General features: G+C 36.6%; 1 protein-coding gene across 1 annotated transcript; it reads right to left on the bottom strand.

Annotated features, from left to right (window-relative positions):
* Positions 1-1,317: 1,317 nt before the first annotated feature.
* LOC146163427 (uncharacterized) lies at positions 1,318-17,379 on the bottom strand. Its single transcript, XM_083380489.1, has 21 exons — positions 17,304-17,379; positions 16,850-16,942; positions 16,254-16,364; positions 15,905-16,018; positions 14,934-15,060; positions 13,740-13,836; positions 12,865-13,129; positions 12,069-12,210; positions 11,372-11,539; positions 10,605-10,641; positions 9,478-9,569; positions 8,278-8,404; positions 7,658-7,704; positions 7,170-7,239; positions 6,479-6,636; positions 5,492-5,696; positions 4,661-4,863; positions 3,778-3,904; positions 3,301-3,439; positions 2,661-2,781; positions 1,318-2,039 (listed from the first exon to the last, which is right to left on the bottom strand). Exons 1-21 carry the CDS (start codon positions 17,346-17,348, stop codon positions 1,558-1,560), a joined length of 2,970 nt encoding a protein of 989 aa, XP_083236615.1. The 5' UTR covers positions 17,349-17,379; the 3' UTR covers positions 1,318-1,557.
* Positions 17,380-17,941: the final 562 nt, after the last annotated feature.

Raw genomic sequence — 17,941 nt, forward strand, 5'->3', positions numbered from 1 at the left:
TAATGCAGTTTTACCGGACCTTGTCCGATTTAACTGGTAACTAAACAAATTCTTCTATCTATGCAGACTTGAACAGTTAGACAAAAGTAATCTAGTTCGACGAATTAAGAGTAATCCTTCTAATTCTAATCTAATTTTTTTACTTTGTCCCAACGTCGTTTTTTCATCCGAAACCGGTTTTAAGCCATGTAGGTGTATGAAGATCCTGATGCAGTAAAACTAAAGCAGTGGTTCCCAACCAGTTCGTATCGAAGAACAGCATTTCTTACAGAAGCCACAGCTTGCAAAACGGAAAATTTGATTTTAAAACGAAGTTTCTTCCTCACCCACACATCGTTTGGCGGCACAACAAAAATTCTTATGTCACTAAAATTGATTTAAGGAATTTTCGCGCGAAGCTTATAAAGATGATTTTATTGTGGCCTTTGTCAAGATAACTTGTGACACAGATTTTTGCGCCCAAACCGCACATCTTGTTTCGAAAGGTGTATTGCTACTATACAGTGGCCTCCGTAGAAATAAGGTAGGGCAAAGTTTAGTCACATCGTCTAACCAGTTAACGTACGGCAGTGGTCGCCTAATTGTATTCCTAAAGATAAAATTTTGTCTAACTAATAACTCGATTATCTTAAGCTTAAAAAATTTTTATCAAATCTTTTAACTGTACGTTAGGACGCGGGTCATAGTTTAGTAAAACGAAATTACCACTATTCATTCTAAAACGCCCAAACACGACATGTGTGAGAGCCGCGAAGAATCAGGGTTGACTATTGACGGTATACAAGGCTCTTCCTACAAGTAAAACAAGCAAAACCAATGCTACTGTTAGATCGATGTTTCCAATGGACTCCAGCTATAAAACCGAAATTAAAGCAATTTACTTCTACCGAATAGCTGTAACAACGTCTAAGTCGGAATTTGACCTAAACCCGACGGAATGCGATTTCTAACCCCAACTACTTACAGTCTCAAATCCACACGGCGGCAAACAAACTGGGACCAAAACAGTGGCGCCCAAACTAAAACAGCCTAGGGCCTCATCTGAAATGCACATTTTAATTTTCTAAATAAAAAAATCAACTTTAGGGAATTTATATATAACGTTACGTATGGTATTAAATAACGACCTGGTCTCGTCTTCTATTTAATAACAAGTAAGAACAACATAACTACCAACAAACAAACAACAGGAAAGAAAAAAAGTTTGAAACGATTATTTAGTAGAAAAATAAAACACTCTGATGTTACCTTCTGAATTTGTAGGATGGCCAATATCTATCAAAACACGAACCTAAAACTATTCATAAAAAAAAACGTTCATTTAAACGTAATCGAAAGGCAGTGTGGATACGTCAAATGCGTATTAATTACGATTTGTGATTATCACGCAGCCAATATTTCCTAATATATATTGCTTAGTCATTTCATTATACGGGCGTAATCATACGACAGCCAAATGAAAACCGCTGGCAGTGGCGAAAAGTTGGCACTTATTTCGGACCAAACTCGACAAACACCGTGATGACGCATTACATTCAGTGACGTCAAATCTGGCGATCACGTCACGGCTGGGTCGGCACCAAAAGGGGGCGCCGCGGCGCTAATGCTGTCGCTCACACTGACCACAACATAACGCGCTCCGTCGTCCTCTTGCGAAACAATGACGGACTGTAGGTTGGGGTCAACGGAGCACTGGGTGCCCGCGGCGTCGGCCCCAGGGTGACCGGGAAGCCCCAGTTTCAGTCTCGGGTCTTCCCCGCCGCCGGTGGTCTCCAGCAACGCCGGTTCCAAGGTGTCGGCGTTTGCGAAAAGCACACCGCGGTCGGTCATGATAGCCACGTGCATTGGAGGGTCAGACGATGATGACGTCATGGCGGCGTGGAACTGTGACGTCACGTGATCGGTGACGGAGAGCGAAGGGTCGGTGTCGGAGCGCAGCGCGCTGGAAATGGCACTGACTGCTGGGTCGTGATGAGGCGATAGAGGGGTGATACAGCACATGGATTGGGAGAGCGGGTGCTCGTCAGAATCGGGCGGGACTGGAAAATAAGTATGTGTTTTGTGTTAGTTTGGTATGTTAGGGTACTTTACGGTAACAATAGGGGTTTATCTGGGTTTCCGCGGATGTTTGTTTTACACCCTTTTCAAACTCCCACGGGGAATAGTTGGTTGAATTTTTCTATTTCAATACAAAAATTGTATTCCGCGAATATGTCGCAACAATGGCACATTGTTAATCCGACAAAGTTTAGCAGTTTCAACCGAACACAAATGCTCAAATTCAAGAACCAAGGCTACCTTCAAAACGAATTTGTGTTTAGTTCAAGGCAATCGATGTTAGCAGGGCAGGATCAGGCATTTTAGAGGCCCAAAGAACTTAAAACTTTGGTGCCATATATTTGTCATTCAAAATAGAAACACAATAAACCAGGCAAGGTATTGTCATTTAAAAATATAGAGCGGTGACATGATACTTTGAGGTCTGAGTCATTAAACAGTGAGGATCCATTGAAAATTCGGCTATGAAAATTTATGTAGTATACCCTTCCCTTGGTGCCCTGAGAAAGTGCGTTGTTCGCTCAGCGGTTAATTAAGCCCTTGATGAGCCCCCCCCCCCCCCCCCCTGGACCACATTAGTAGGTTAAGAACGGTATGATTACCAGACAGCAGATAGGTCTTTCCATCGTTGAGCACTCCTTCCCCGATGATCTTATCCACAGAGACGACTTGCAGCATCGAGGGTCCAAAGGTCATCTCGGCGTCACCGGCGTCCGACAATGTCTTAAGTGAAAAAGATCAAGAGTCGAAATAAACAACATCTTTAGCTCCACAAGCGCGAAGGATGCCCTAATACAGTGATTTTTAACGGTGTTCCGCGAAAGATGTCGGGCTTTCCGCAATAAATTCATTATCCTGTAAAAACACAGGTCGAAAATCGATTGTTTAATATGTGGTTCTCAAACTGTGCGTCGCACAAATACAATACTTATCTAAACTTAACGGCTGTAATCAAACCCTTACAATCATAGGCTAATCTCATTTTTAAGAAGATTTAACAATAGATTAAAATTTTATACAGAGGTGTATGGAACACAACTCGGACCATCAGTGGCCCAACGTATAGTATTTACGAAACTAACGCTATCAAGAAGTCCTAAAATCATTATAAACACATCTATTATTTAGTAAGTTACACCAATAATACGCTTACTTAACATAGTACAGAACACGTTATATACGCAACCTTTTTTTAAGCAATTTAACGAAATTAATATTGTTAAAACAAAGGATCCAACGTACTGTTAGCTTATCGCCATCTAACAAAGCCTGCTTGTTGGCGACACCACCCGACGATAATAAAGAGTCCTGACACGTCGCACGGTGGCGCTCAAGGGCAGCGTGGCTACTCCAGGTACTTCCGCAGTGTTCGCACCTGTGACTGTAAAATAAAATAGTTTTGGTGCACTTAATTCAATTCGCGACAAACTATTCCACAAAGTGAAATCAAAAATTAAAACGGGAAACTACGTACACTCCGATCACGTCGTTAAAATAGAGTGAATGGTTTATTAAAATTTGGTCGTGACAAAACTCTCTAAATAACACTAATAAAAAGTAGGCAATTATGTGCTAAGATAAATTCATTCGAAGTCAGTCAAATTATTGAAAATAAATTAACTAAACGTAACAATTTCAGACGCGACATTTTCCATAAAAATTGCCTTCAGTCCAATGACTCAGGTTGCAACACTGGCTGATTATAAACTTGATACTGACCCTGATATGTCGTGCACCTTGTGCGCATGTTCCTTGAGGTACTGCAGTCGTGTGAAGGTCTGCTCGCACACTTTGCACGCGTAAGGTCGCTCACCGTTGTGCTTGGACATGTGCCGGAAGAGGTCGGCTGGGGAAAGAATACGAGGGTTAATCTTCCGCTGAAATTCCCAAAAAACAAAGAATGCACATTTCCTATTTTGCAATGCTTGTAAATGTTTTAAAAAGCAAAAAAAAAACAAATATGCGCATCTGTCTGTTAGAATACCAGAAAAAGTAAATGTAGGTCGGCTATATGTTCTATCAGCATTAAACAGATTTGCCAAAACCATTGATTTTCTCCTTACTATAGTCAATAACCATGGCCGATTGTTCGCGTATGTGGAAAGCTTTAAGTTCCCATTTAGGTGGCGAACAATTTGCTCGAGACTTGCAAAACGTTTTTTAGGGCATTTTATCCCTAAGCCTGCAATGATAAAGAAATGTGAGATACAAGGCCCTGATACCTATAGTCTGTAATGGACAATGAACAGAGGATTAAAAAAGCGCAATAATTTATTTATATTTTTATGAGTTAGCCCAGAGTTTAAGCATAGGCTATAGAAATTTTAAAGACAAAAAGGTTAACCCGGTAGCCATTAAATAAAACGGTAGAAAATTGACTTACTCGGAGTGATTTGAAGCCAAAGTGCTTTTGTAGCTCACACAGCAAGCCAATCAACAGTATTATCTCAAATTCTATATTTCGACATAACAATAGAATAGCATTTTGCTAAAAATCTGAATTTGAACTAGAATTTAAGCGAAATTAGAAAACAAAGATATATCTAGTTGTCCAAGTCAGCATACAAGAATCGAAAGGTTTTAACCAAAAAACCAAACTTACTCCTGTACTGGAAGGAGTGATCGCATACGCGGCAGACGTGTTTCCTTACGCCGCGATGGCGCATCTCGTGCGCGCGCAGGTTGCTCTTCTGGCGGAAGGACATTCCGCAAATGTCGCAGAGGAAAGGGCGACGCGAGCTGTGCAGGGCGCGGTGCGCCTCTAGTGGTCCGCTCTGCGTAAAGCGCTTCTTGCAAACTTCGCACCTGGAAATGAAGAAAGGGGTGTAAAAACAATCTGAATATAGTCTTAACACAATCAAGAAGGCCGTTCCGCAAAAGGGATTAAAACATATTTTGAAAAATGTTTAACGCCAAACTAAGCCGCGTCAAATCAAACGACAGTGCCAAAGACAAAACCATTCAAGTGTAAAAAACAAATTAAACGAAATAAAACAAGTGCTTACAAATAATTATAAACTGGTCCGAAAAAAATAATAAATAATGTTAATTCAAAATGACAAACGGCGATAACGAAAATCGATAAAGGATAAACACAAAAATAAATAGTGTCGAAACAAAAGTGAACGTTAAATGGCCTAAACACAAATATAAAAAGATTGTTAGCACAAGACTTTGTAATGTCAAACTAAAAATAAAAATGCCAACTTAATGTTAAGAGTGGCATGAAAACATAATTGTTAGCAAACATTTTATGAAATAAAATTTCAGCAAAATAGTCAGCAAATAAACTGAAGTAAGCACAGTAGAAGTTATATGGGCTGAAATACTAAAAAAAAACGAAAAGGCACTATAGAGGCCAAGAGCCGTTAAAAAAACATCAACTTTTCAGATATCATAAATTTGCTTAGACAAAACTTTAAAAAACACTCACTGGTAGGGTCTTTCCCCTGTGTGGGTCCTCAAGTGGGTGACGACAGAGCTGTGTTCGGTGAAGCGTGACGGGCACTTTGGGCACTTGTGGGGCTTCAGGCCCGAGTGAGTACGCTCGTGACGTAACAGGTTGGCCTTGGTGCAGAAACTCTTGCTGCAGTGACGACACGAGAAGGGACGGTCCCCAGTGTGAGAACGCAGGTGAACTACGAATTTATGGGGGTTTGCAATTAATTTTGAACTTGACTTCATTAAAAAGTTGTTAGAGCTTCAAAAGCACTTTTTTTTTTCTTGTTTTTTTGAGATTAGTTTAGCAACTTTTGATTTAACTGTGATTAAATTTTAATTACTTAAACATTCTTTCTGTTGTCATTGTAACGATACAATTACAAGCCGAATAAAAACACAAGTCACCCATAACAAGTATTAACCCAATATTATTTGCGACTCCTTAAAGAGCTAAGCTAAAGGGTTTCAAGAAAGGTTGTTAGCGTAAGTAAATAAATCTCCTAAATCAGAAAAGTAAATAAATATTCTAAACCAAAAAATAAATAAAGCTCTTAACCACAAATGTGCGAACCAATATACAGTTATAAACTTAACGGCTTATAAGTTATTCATTGGTAGCCAATAACCCCGTCTCAGATTCAGCTACACTATAATGCAATCAATTAATTTATTTTTAAAATAAAACGAACATTAAAAGCTATTCTACAATTTACGAATCTAAACAGATAAAGATTTGGCAATGGGAAAGTTGTCGCATGTCAAAACTATTTTAAAACAGTTTTAAAACAAAGCAAGATGGTTGTAACACAACATTAATAGAGTGGTAACACAAAAAAGAAAAAGGTTAATACAAATTTCGAAAAATTATCACCACCAAATTGAACGGTGTCAAACAAAAATCAACTGTTTCCTAAGTCTACTTGTTTTGTGAAAAACTTTTTTTGACATTCTTCGGCAAGCACCGACCAATTGCACATACCTACGAGTGACGCCACCGTGCGGTAGGATTTGGCGCACACGTGACAAACGAACTCGCCGTTGCGGTCGCGCAGCTTCACGCTCGAGTGCTGGCACGTGATGTGCTGGTTGAGCAGCGAGCGGGAGCCGAATCGTTGTGAGCACAAGCCGCACATGAACCTGGAAAAATCACAAGAAGTCGCTGGAATTAGTCGCCGTCGCTGTCAAATTAGAGACTGTGTAGTGTGAGCTCCTTACAGGCAAGTTACAAGACATGTTTATTTTATGCAACAATGGCAAATTTTTTAAATATCTTTAACTAAGTCATCTATGGCTGTTTTGTTATACAACTGGCGAAAAGCAAGAAACTTCCAGGGTTGTAATGACTTAAGTCAATGACTTGAACTAAGTGCACTTCGGTCTTTCGGACAAACGACTTGGGTTAAAATGATTTTTTTTAATAAAATTGGACTATTTATCCTATTTTTTGCAAATAAAACAATTTGCTTGCAATAATTATGTGTCGTTTTCTTATTTGTTAGTTAAGTTATTGCTCATTATCGTACGGGTAAAAATACATAATAGTTTAACGTGATATTTTTTATGACAAGGACTTGACCTGAAATTGACTTGCTCTAAGTATGACTTGACTGGGACTTGAGCCACTTTAAAATGACTTGTTTACAACACTGGAAACTGCGGCTTTTGCTTACTTGCTTGTCGTCGGCTTTAACTTGGTCGAAGCGGGTGAAGTCGTTTCAATTGAGTTCAACGTGTCCGTGTCTGCAAGTAGAAAGAAAAATTAAATTTAAGGACATCAACAAAGTTGCCGGAATGCCTCAACTTTGTAACGGCTATCGTTATAACTTTGGTATAGGTCTCTGTTAACTGTGGTCAAAGCGTTGTTCATAAAATGTGATCGGTTAACAAATACCATTATTTACTATATGCGGTAAACCCTTACCAATTTCGGAAACGCGCCGTATTTCGTATAGTACTTTGGAATAGGCAAGATAATCTTGTACATATAATGTATTTTCAACCTAGCATATGGCCAAAAATGAATCTATGTAATCATGAATTTGCCTTTATCCATACTATCATACTATTTGCTTTTTAAAATTGAGTTTTTATAAGGACAACATTTAGACTGTAAAATACTATACATGGGTGTCATCGCACCAAAAACTATGAAACCTACCCGCTGCTGGCGAATCTTTTCTGTGTAAAGCAGCAGCCGTCACCGCCCTGAAAATAAAATTGCAATGAAGACTTTCGGCATCCAACCGGAACAGTTATTTCACAAACGATTTCTGGAATGTGTTCAATTTAGATTATATGAGATTTGGCGGTGATAATCCTAAATTCTAATTCGTTTTTAAGAATATGTTGAAAACGAAGAAAATATTCATTAAATATCAGGGGCGGATCCAGGATTTTTGTTTGGGGGGCATGAAAATTTTCCGAAATGATGTCAGAAAGTTACGTTAAAGCGTAAACTTATACAGTTACGTATGAAAACGCCATTATAGTTCAACTTGCCAGAACTGTCATTAGTCAAACGACTGCGATTAGAAGCACGGCACTGAATTTTTGTCAGAATGGTCGAAAACTTTAGATTCGGCAGAAGCGCGAATGTTCCGCATTTACGTAGTTAAATTAGGCAAAAAAAAAACAGTTTTTGAAGGATAGCCTTGTGGCCCCTGTATACGCCCCTGCTCAACTGTTTCTACTACGTACTGGCTTTGGTATTTAGTAGTACTTAGTATATACGCTTCTGAACAATTTTAAACCGTTTTTTCTTTATAAAAGTGCCCATACCTCTTACTGGTCTTTGGCGGCTTTCCGTGTCGCCTTTCGTGTGTCTTCATGTTGGAGAAGGTGGCGAACTTTTTGTCGCATCTCGGACAAGCGTGGGGTCGGGCGCCCGTGTGCGACATCAAGTGGTCTGCGGGCGAAAATGCAGAAATTTTTAATCGCTTGAAAATTTTTTGGGTTATCATACATAGACCTACAGTTGGATCACGCGTATAATAGACCTTCAGTTGAAGTTGAATTAGGTTTTTTTGTCTACTTTAAAAACAAAACAGTACAAATGCCACGGTCAGCACATTTCAAATTAGTTGAAAAATCTGTTTTATAACAGTACTTTTAATACATTACTTTTGAGTTGCACTTAGAAAATATTCTAAGACTATTTACTAATTTTGTGGAAACCCCAGTTTGAAATCACAAGTATATTGTTACTAACACAGTATGAGGCCTAAAAGTCGTCTGTTTCGGCAATATGTCTTATACATGTTATGTGTCGTCTTAGGAAATCATTATTTATTCAGAACCCAAACTTTAGATTTTAGATTGTAAATGCCTAAATATGTAATCAGAAAAGTAACTACTGATTTAACTACACAGGGCCTTTAAAGCGGCGACTACTTGCTAACTACTTGCTGTGTTTATAGAACCCTGAGATATACATAGAAAACACTATGTTCTAAAAGCAGAGTTGTAATGACTTAAGTCAATGACTTTTAAGTCACTGTTTTTAAATGACTTGACTTGACTTACGTCATTTGGGCAAAATGACTTGACTTGACTTAGTTTTTTTAACAAATGACTTTTTTTAACAAATGACTTTTTTGGAAATAAAGCATTTCTTTAAGTATGTTTTTTTTATAAAATTGAGCTATTCGTCCAATTTTTGCAAGAAAAACAAATTGCTTGCTATATGTTCCGTTTTCTTTATTTTTTAGTTCAGTTATTGTTAATAATCATGCGAGTTTAAAAATTCTAATAGTTTAACGTTTTATTTTTATGACAAGGACATGACTTGAAGTTGACTTGCTCTAATTATGACTTGACTTGCGCAACTGATGACTTGGACTGGGACTTGACTTGTTATTTATTCGAAAAGACTTGACTTGGACTTACGTTATTTCACAAATAACTTGACTTGGACTTAAGTCATTTTAAAATTTCGCAGGAATATGATTCACAAACAAGCTCTAAGATAGTTTTACTTACTTTTGAGAGCAACCTTAGAGCTAAGAATGACGCCGCAGCCAATCTGAGGACATATCTGCTTGTCCGAACGCTTCCGTTCCGAAAATGTTTCACTGCACATAACGGCAACAAATTAGGTTAAACGATATCAGGGTTGCTACACTTTATTATGCAATAAATTTTACGACTTTAAAAAAACAATTATTGGTTTATAAAGAAAACAATATATACTTCGACTTGTTTTGAGTGTAATTCGAAAACAACATTACAACAAATAGTTTTAAAAACGTTTTTCTACGGCACCATATTTCTGAACGGACAGACGCACCTAAAATGAATTCAAAGGCTGTTTACAAACACTTTTGGTAAAACATTAAGTTTTTAAGAAATTTTCCTAATACGCAAACAAGTTCAGCGACATTTATACATTTATAGATTTTGAGGCAACCCTGAATATAAGGCAGTTGTTCTATTAAGGGTGCCGTTATGCCTTGAGTCAATGGTTCAAACTTTTCTACCTGGCGGACTCTTTTGCCTTCTTAAAATAACCAAGTACCTCACACATTTTATGTACAACAATCACTCATAAGAATTTTAACCAAAAAAAAAAAATGAATGTGCATATACTGCTTAATCTTATATTATTTACCAGGAAATGAATTAAATTAAATTTTTTCCGGACGACTTAAAAATTCCGCGAATTCCAGTTTGAGAAACCTTGTTTGGGGATCCGAGTAATATTTTTGATACTTTAAAATTCTAACTATATAGCTCTATTGGTAAATCACTTGACAGCTATTTGTGTGAGACTGCAATATTTTCATCGCATCAGACTAAGAGAATATATCAATTAATGATGCAAGCATGGTAGGCTAGAAACACCTAGTATTTTGGATTTTTTTAAAGCAGGGCAGGCTAGTTGTTTCTAGCCAGTGAGGTTCGAACTCACGACCTCCGGCCAAACCGGGACCGCACATTTTGTTTCAATTTCGATTTTTGTGATATAAGAGTAGAGCCTTTAACGAAAATACTGGAAAGGGTACCGCGATATTGATTTTTCCTGGGGTGGGTTGCTGTGACCTAGAAAGGTGGGGTACCACTTATGGAAAGATCAAGATACAAGACAAGAAAGTTGAATTTGAACTCACCTGTCGCTTATCAATGGTGCGTTTTCGTCACTTAAATCTAAAACAATAAATATGCCTTGAAAAAAAAAATCTGTTAGCTTAGATGATTTCCATACAACCCTTTTGACGTTATGCTGGGAAATACTAATAGTTTTAGATAGAATTACATTTATACAGAAACATTTACCCGCGCTTCTTTATACTGTGTGCTTTGCAATTATTAACGTACTAAGAAAACTTAAAAACGCAAAAGACAAAAAATACTAGATTACCCATCAAACAAAGCTATTACTCTGAATTATTTAGCTAGGATCTATTATACTAAACTAAAGAGTTCAAGTTCTGAAACAATGCAGTAAACTAAGAACGATTTCATTAAAATGGCGAAGAGCAGGCATGGCCATCCCGCTTTTTCGGAAAACGTTGATATAATATTCGCACAAAATAAAGATAAAAATAATCGCTGAGGACACATATGGAGGGGATCCAGCCATTCATGACGGGTTAAAATGTTGTCGATTTTTCAATACTGCATCTAGCTTCATCGTCGTATGAAAACGACAAGTCAAGAAACGACGTTAATTGGTAAAAAAAGTATTTTAAAAAGTTTTGTTGGAAATCGTTAATATAACATTTTCACAAAAAAAAGTTAAATAAATCGGTTAGGACACACGTAGCGTGGATGCATATAGCTGGGCGTTATATATTGCATAGTTGATCATAGCACAAGACGGGTCAACAAACGACTAAGTGGGTAAAAAAATCTACAAAATACAAAGTTAACGCACGTTTCATGTAGAGGTCTCTTTGTGAGGTGCAGTACTCCACCAACTGCTCGGTGGGAAGTTGAAGATTCGAAGCTATAACCTCTATCAAATCGCTGGCAGGCATATCGCATCCCCTCAGTGTCTCCATAAGCTCTATAGGAAGGGTCACTATCGGAGGTCCGGGCCGGGCTACAAATATCAATAATAAAGTGCTTAACATACGATCAGGGATTTTCATTTTGCGATGAATACCGGATTGAATACGATACCCGATGCTAAAGGGTCGTATTCGTACTCGTTTGATAATAGGGTTGTATCGGCCGAATCTGGGAAAATTCTCCAAAGAGAAAATTCGCCCCTTTTAAGATTTCTAGATGCGCCCTGTTTCCAGCGAAAATAAAGCTGTTTTATATTGGTCAGCAAAGTCTTTTATTTATTTAAACCTAGTATTGCCCAGGTTACACATACACTGTTGAAAAATTTCTTGGAAACTGTAACGTATTTAACAACATGTTTTAACTCTAAATTTTTGAATAAATATGTATTAAAAATGTTCGATACGCAACAGGAACCAATTTTTTTCTCATTTTTGTCGCCATTCGCAAGCAACCTAAGTGTAATACATATCGAAAACATCGTTCAACTATTATAATCATTAAAAACTTATACCGCCGCAAAGAACAATTTTCCTAGGCCCATAAAGCGACAAAGCTCTTACCCGACATCTCCTTCATGTGCGCCACAATTGCGTTGAGGTCTTCGGCGTTGAGAAACTCCATCATACGTGTGTACATGGAGCGTCCCCTGGCCGACAAACCACGCCAGGGCTTGGGGTGGTTTAGCAAGTCGCTGAGGGTGCCCTTCGGAACAAAAAGAGATTACAGTTGTGAACGCCAGCATTATATTTTAGACATGCCACTAGGCTGCTGTGCGACAAGAGCTAAACTTGGCAGAGATGAGAAGTTAATTGACCGCTGCTTTTAAAAATAGTCAGCCCACAATAAACAGATACTGGAAAACTATTAATTTTACTGCTTGACTTTGTCGTTCAATTTATATTATGTTTAGAGCAGGTAATTCTGCTGATGTGTGCTTTCTTTATTACTGCTCAAGAACTACATAAAACATCTGTTCCTTCATAACCAACAAAGTAACACGCACTAAGAAATACAAAGCCCATACAGAAGTAGGTATTTAAAAAAAAAGGAATAAAGAGATATTCGAAATGTTCAAAATGATACCTACTTCTGTATGGGATTTAATATTCTTACTACGCCTTACAACTTTTACAGTGGCCGGTATAAAACGTAAAAAACGTAACTCAGTATAAAACGTACTCTTACTCCAACACAGTAACTTGTGTTTCATAAAACCCTGCACTAAGTAACTCATACTCCAATAAACCGCACACAAGAGCTACAGTGGCCATCATTCGAATTAACCCTACACAGTAAACACACTCTCACAACCGGCCCGGTAGTAAACGTATCCCCCTAAAAAAAAAATACATCCACCTGGGTCCGCTGCAGATAATTCTTCGCGAAGTTGCCAAGGGAGATCGTGTTACTGCGCAGAAAGGTGCGCATGTCGCTCGCCACCACTGCAGTATCTACGTCACAATGGTCGTCGACCAGCTGCTCGCGGGGTCGGCGCGGCGGCCTGTGGTACCACTGGGGGCGCACGCATGGAAAGCGGGGCGCCTCGGGTTCGACCGGTGGTCCCCCCACCGGTGGTTCCCCGGCCGGTTCTGGCGTCGTTTTGAGGTCGTCCGTGGAAGTTCTAAAAAAAGTTTTTTTTTAATTCAGTGATTTTTTTTTTTTGGAAAATTAAGTGGTCTTTTTTTATTTTCAATATTCAAGGGCGGAGTTTTGAGGTCGGCCGTGGAAGTCCTAAAAAAATTTTTTTTTTTAATTCAGTGAGTTTTTTTTTTTTGAAAATTAAGTGGTCTTTTTTTATTTTCAATATTCAAGGGCGGAGTTTTGAGGTCGGCCGTGGAAGTGCTGAAAAAAAAAGATTTTTTTAAAATTCGTGAATTTTATTTTTATTTTTAAAAATTTAGTGGTCTATTTTATTTTCAATATACAATGGCGGAGTTTTGAGGTCGGCCGTAAAAGCGTTAATTGTCGTAATTCCGCGATTGTTTATATTGTGAATATACATTGGCAATTGGCTGAATAACAAATTCAGTAATTTTTTTGCGTGCCATTTTTTATTAGGTCACGTGCCATATCGCGTGTTAGACACTCCTGGTTTATACATTCAGGTTAGGCATGTTACTGAGCCCAAGTTTGTACCATACTTTGAAAATGTAGCTTTACGCACAGCAACATTATTTGCAGTAATAGAGCGGTACATATATTCTTGCAAATCATAAGATGAAACCCCTTACCCTTTCACAGAAGTTTCAACTGGCGTTGGTTCGGGCAGCGACTCCCAGCTGTCCGTAGCTATGGAAACCAGAATTTTCGCTTCTTCCTTTACTTCGACTGTTGACAAGCAACAAATAATTTTATTTATGAGGTTAGGTTATAAAAATATACATGGCACCAAAAGTGGGGTTAATATTTCAAATTGGGCTGCTGAACATCAGTATTTAATATCTATATAACTATTTAAAATCTACAGTTTTTCGGTACTAATTATACCATTTATACCAACCTTAAACTGTTTAGTCAACCCATTGCAAATTTTCTACATTATCAAGCAAGGGTTCTTAAACTTGGTCACGTTAAGCACTTGGGGACACAGGGATTCGTTTATATTGTTTCACAAAACTCTATTAAAATCGTAGAGCATAATTAACAAAATAGAATGAACTTTTAGAAGAAAATTGATTAATTGAAAAAATCATTGGTTTTGCACCTTCTCCGTGAATGTATTTTGCTTACATTCATATTTGGGTAAGAGTTCGAAAACAGCAGGTTTCTAAAGTATATATACTTGTTGATTACATAACTTTATGACCAAATCTCAAAAGTTTCACACCTACCCAAGTCCAGCCAAAATCGATTTTAGGGTTTTCAATATAAAATTTCAATGCCTGCTATAAAACAATCTATTACAAATAGGCCCGAAAAATAACCCGTTTTATTTGGTTATAATTCCATTTAATGATATACTGTTGCTGTCAGGCTTGGTATATTGGCTGCATAAATGTTAAGTTGGAAGTTATATGCCCTGATAAACATTACTTAAATAGGTCTGCATTTTACACTTGATTTAACAAGTCAGTAAAAAATAAAAAAAAAAGGTATTTAAAGCATACCTGAGTGAATATCAGCAATTGATATTTCTGATTTGACCATTCTATCATTTAATTCATTAGTAGCGCCAGTCGAAGGGTTTCCAACTTCTAAATAATATGGATTTAAAATCTAGTATATGTGCTCTATGTAACAAAAGTGATCTTTTATAGTACATTAAAAAAGCACAATCCTAAAATTTACAAGCGAAAAACATTCATCATCTAACTTATACACTGACATTAATGGTGAAAAAAATAATAGCTTAACCTGAAGGTAAATATCCAAAAATACAGGCATGTTATTGCATGTAGCAGAAAAAAATGTAATGTTCTACTAACCTGGAAAAGGAGTGTCAAGTAAAAGGGAAATTTCACTTTTAATTTCTGGTTTTACATCCATTGAGTTGTCCAGGTCATCGTGAAGGTAAAATTGGTTGTCACCAGTTTTTACAGTTTCCTTTATTGGCTTAAACAAAAGTGTATTTTAGTTGAATAATTTGCTATGCATAAAATTAAAACCACACTGTGAATAAAGAGATTTATTTTAGATGTTTTTCAACGAACTTAAAACATCTTTAAGCTTATTAGACTTTAGCAAACTAATAAAATTACTACCCGACTCACTACAAGAAATTCAAAGCATGTTTGTTTAGCTATTTAATTCTTGCTTCCCAATGTAAGACAACATTAAGTTTAAAAAACTTTTATAAATAACCAGGGATAATCAGCGGAATAAAAATATTTCAAATATAGAAAAGCCTTTCATGGAAACATAGGTATTTGAAAACCGGGTTTAACACTTATATCCTCTTCTAACCAATTGTGTCTTAATAGTATTATACGTTAGAATATTAGATCAAATCCTGCTGATTTTTATGAACATTTCTCAACTTATATTTAGGCATAAGACACTATTGACACACAAAGTACAACCTTTGTTGTACAGAAAGATTAGTTGCAGGAAATTTTAACAGTAAGACGGTCAACAGATACATAGACCCCCAATACAATATGAACGACAAAGCTGTATGTGAGAATATATACAACCATATAGATTCAATGCTTTTGTTTAGTTCAGTAATCTTAAACCATTTCTTGCTGTACTTTCCATAAGAATAACAATGCAAGGCGCAACACTGGTTTACTTCCTATTTTTGGACCAAAATGTTAAACAATGGCACAAAGCTATTAGAAAGCACACAATGCAACTTCCACAGTGGCCAATAATAGACACATAACTGAACTAACTTAAAGCCTTTTTAAAACACTAAAATGACCCAACACTTAACCTAAAATAAAACAATAGATACCTGTGCAACAATATTTCCTTCTTTATGAAATAGGCCCCACTCTTCGAAAGAATCTTTAGAACTGGAATTTGAGTTACTTTCTTCACTTATATCAGTTCTTTCAAGAGAATTTGCCTGTTTCAGTCAACATTTTTTTACTTTAAGCAGCACAAAAGTTAAATTGTAACAATTGAGTAAATGCCTAATAAGAAAACCAATAGCACTTTTAAAGCTTAATGTTTAAAAACTTATATATATATATATATATATATTTCATTCTAATATATTTAAATGACTTATATGTTGGGTAACACAATAAAACACATTTAAAATTTTAAACTTCTATGAAAATAAATTCATAAGAACCCACTGAAGGTAAAAAAACATGAGACTTTGAAGTTGAAGGCTGAGTCTCCTGATCTGGTTGCAATAGGATTATTTGGATTGAACCATCTTCAGTTGTGGAAAGTTTAAACTGGACCTAGAAAAATAGTTAACAATATAAAGCCAATAAAAGCAAGTAGGCCTAATGTTTTTCTAAATTCAAAAATAGAAAATGTATATATACAAGCATTATTAAACTTAATAATATTTCATTGATATGATAGTTGTTATAGTGGATCAAAAACCAACATAAAAAGGGCCAGACCACATTTTTTTTAGATGTATGTGTGTGCAATATTTCACTTATATTTTTAAATTGATATATAGGCTACAAAATGAAGTTTATAATATTGTAAGCATGCTTAAAACAAAGTATGTTTGGGTTATTTTAAACAAGTAGTAAACATACAGTTGTTTCCAATACGGTAAAACAATAAAGTTGTTTTTGATTTACACATATTTTGTTTTTGATTATTAGTTGCATTTTCTTTATGTTGTAGAAATGATTCTGTGCTAAGAAGCTAATAGTTAAATATATATACAACAAGTTGTTTCTATATTGCATGTCACAAAACCACAAACATCATTTCCAGTTTGGAGTGCATTTAGCCACATCTGCATTCCAGTAGGATGCATTGAAGTCAGGTTGGGAACCAGTTTAATGGCCTCTTCCAACTAAAATATAAAAAAGTTGTTCAGAATTTGGATACATTTTTTTAAGGCAAATTATTTCACCAACAATTGTAACACTGTTTAGTACAAAAGTTCAATTATGTTTGAAGAATTTACTGTTGCTTGTCAATGTTCATTAATGCCAGTTTCTGGCGTTATTTACTTATTTATTTATTGTGTACGTTGTGGTTACTGAAGTTACAAATTAGGTGAATCCCTGTAACTGAAAAGTAAATAAAACGATGTAGTTGTCCCGAAATATTTTATATCGAATCGATGCCATTTAAAGTGGTTGGTGCCGCGGGACGTAGAATGAATTTGAACCTAGAAGTCAACTGATTTGTCAACTAAAAAGCAATCTTACCTTATTTTTGAAGAGGTTTATTACGTTAGTTTCTTCCTCCGCCATTTTGAAGTAGTTTTTGATCTACCTGTTCTTCATTCTATCACGATTGTCGAACAACAAAGCGCACCATTTTTTCTCTGAATTCTTTTAAATATGTTTCGCTTGAGCCGGTACGTTTTACAGCAGTCACGTGTTACAGTAACTCATGCGTGCATTTTGCTAAATTCAATCGGCTGCAGTTTGTTATGCCGCAATGTTTAGAAACAAAATGCATTTTAAAGATATATAGTTCCTCATGTTAAAATTCAGAAACTTTAGAATAAAAATTCGTGTTGGCAATCTTGCTAAGCTCACTAATTCACCGTTAAATGTTGCCTTATTGCCGTTATGGTATCAACGCGAAGACACGTTTCCAAATGTTTATTTCAAACTCCGTATGTATTCCTTAACTTTTGGCCGCCAAAGAGTCACACCAAATAAACACAAGTCCTACGCCAAATAATACAGTGTGTAAACCAGACGCCTTTGTAATTTACTTGCCTGACAACATTTTTCGTCAGAATCAGATAAAGATAACTGGTGTTTTTTGGATAGCAATTTTTGCCAAATAATCGACAGAAAGGCATCGAAATGCACTCAAGTGTAAAAAAATTTAA

Source organism: Ascidiella aspersa, chromosome 2, assembly GCF_963924565.1.
Source record: "Ascidiella aspersa chromosome 2, kaAscAspe10.2, whole genome shotgun sequence".
In the NCBI taxonomy this organism is placed as follows: domain Eukaryota; kingdom Metazoa; phylum Chordata; class Ascidiacea; order Phlebobranchia; family Ascidiidae; genus Ascidiella; species Ascidiella aspersa.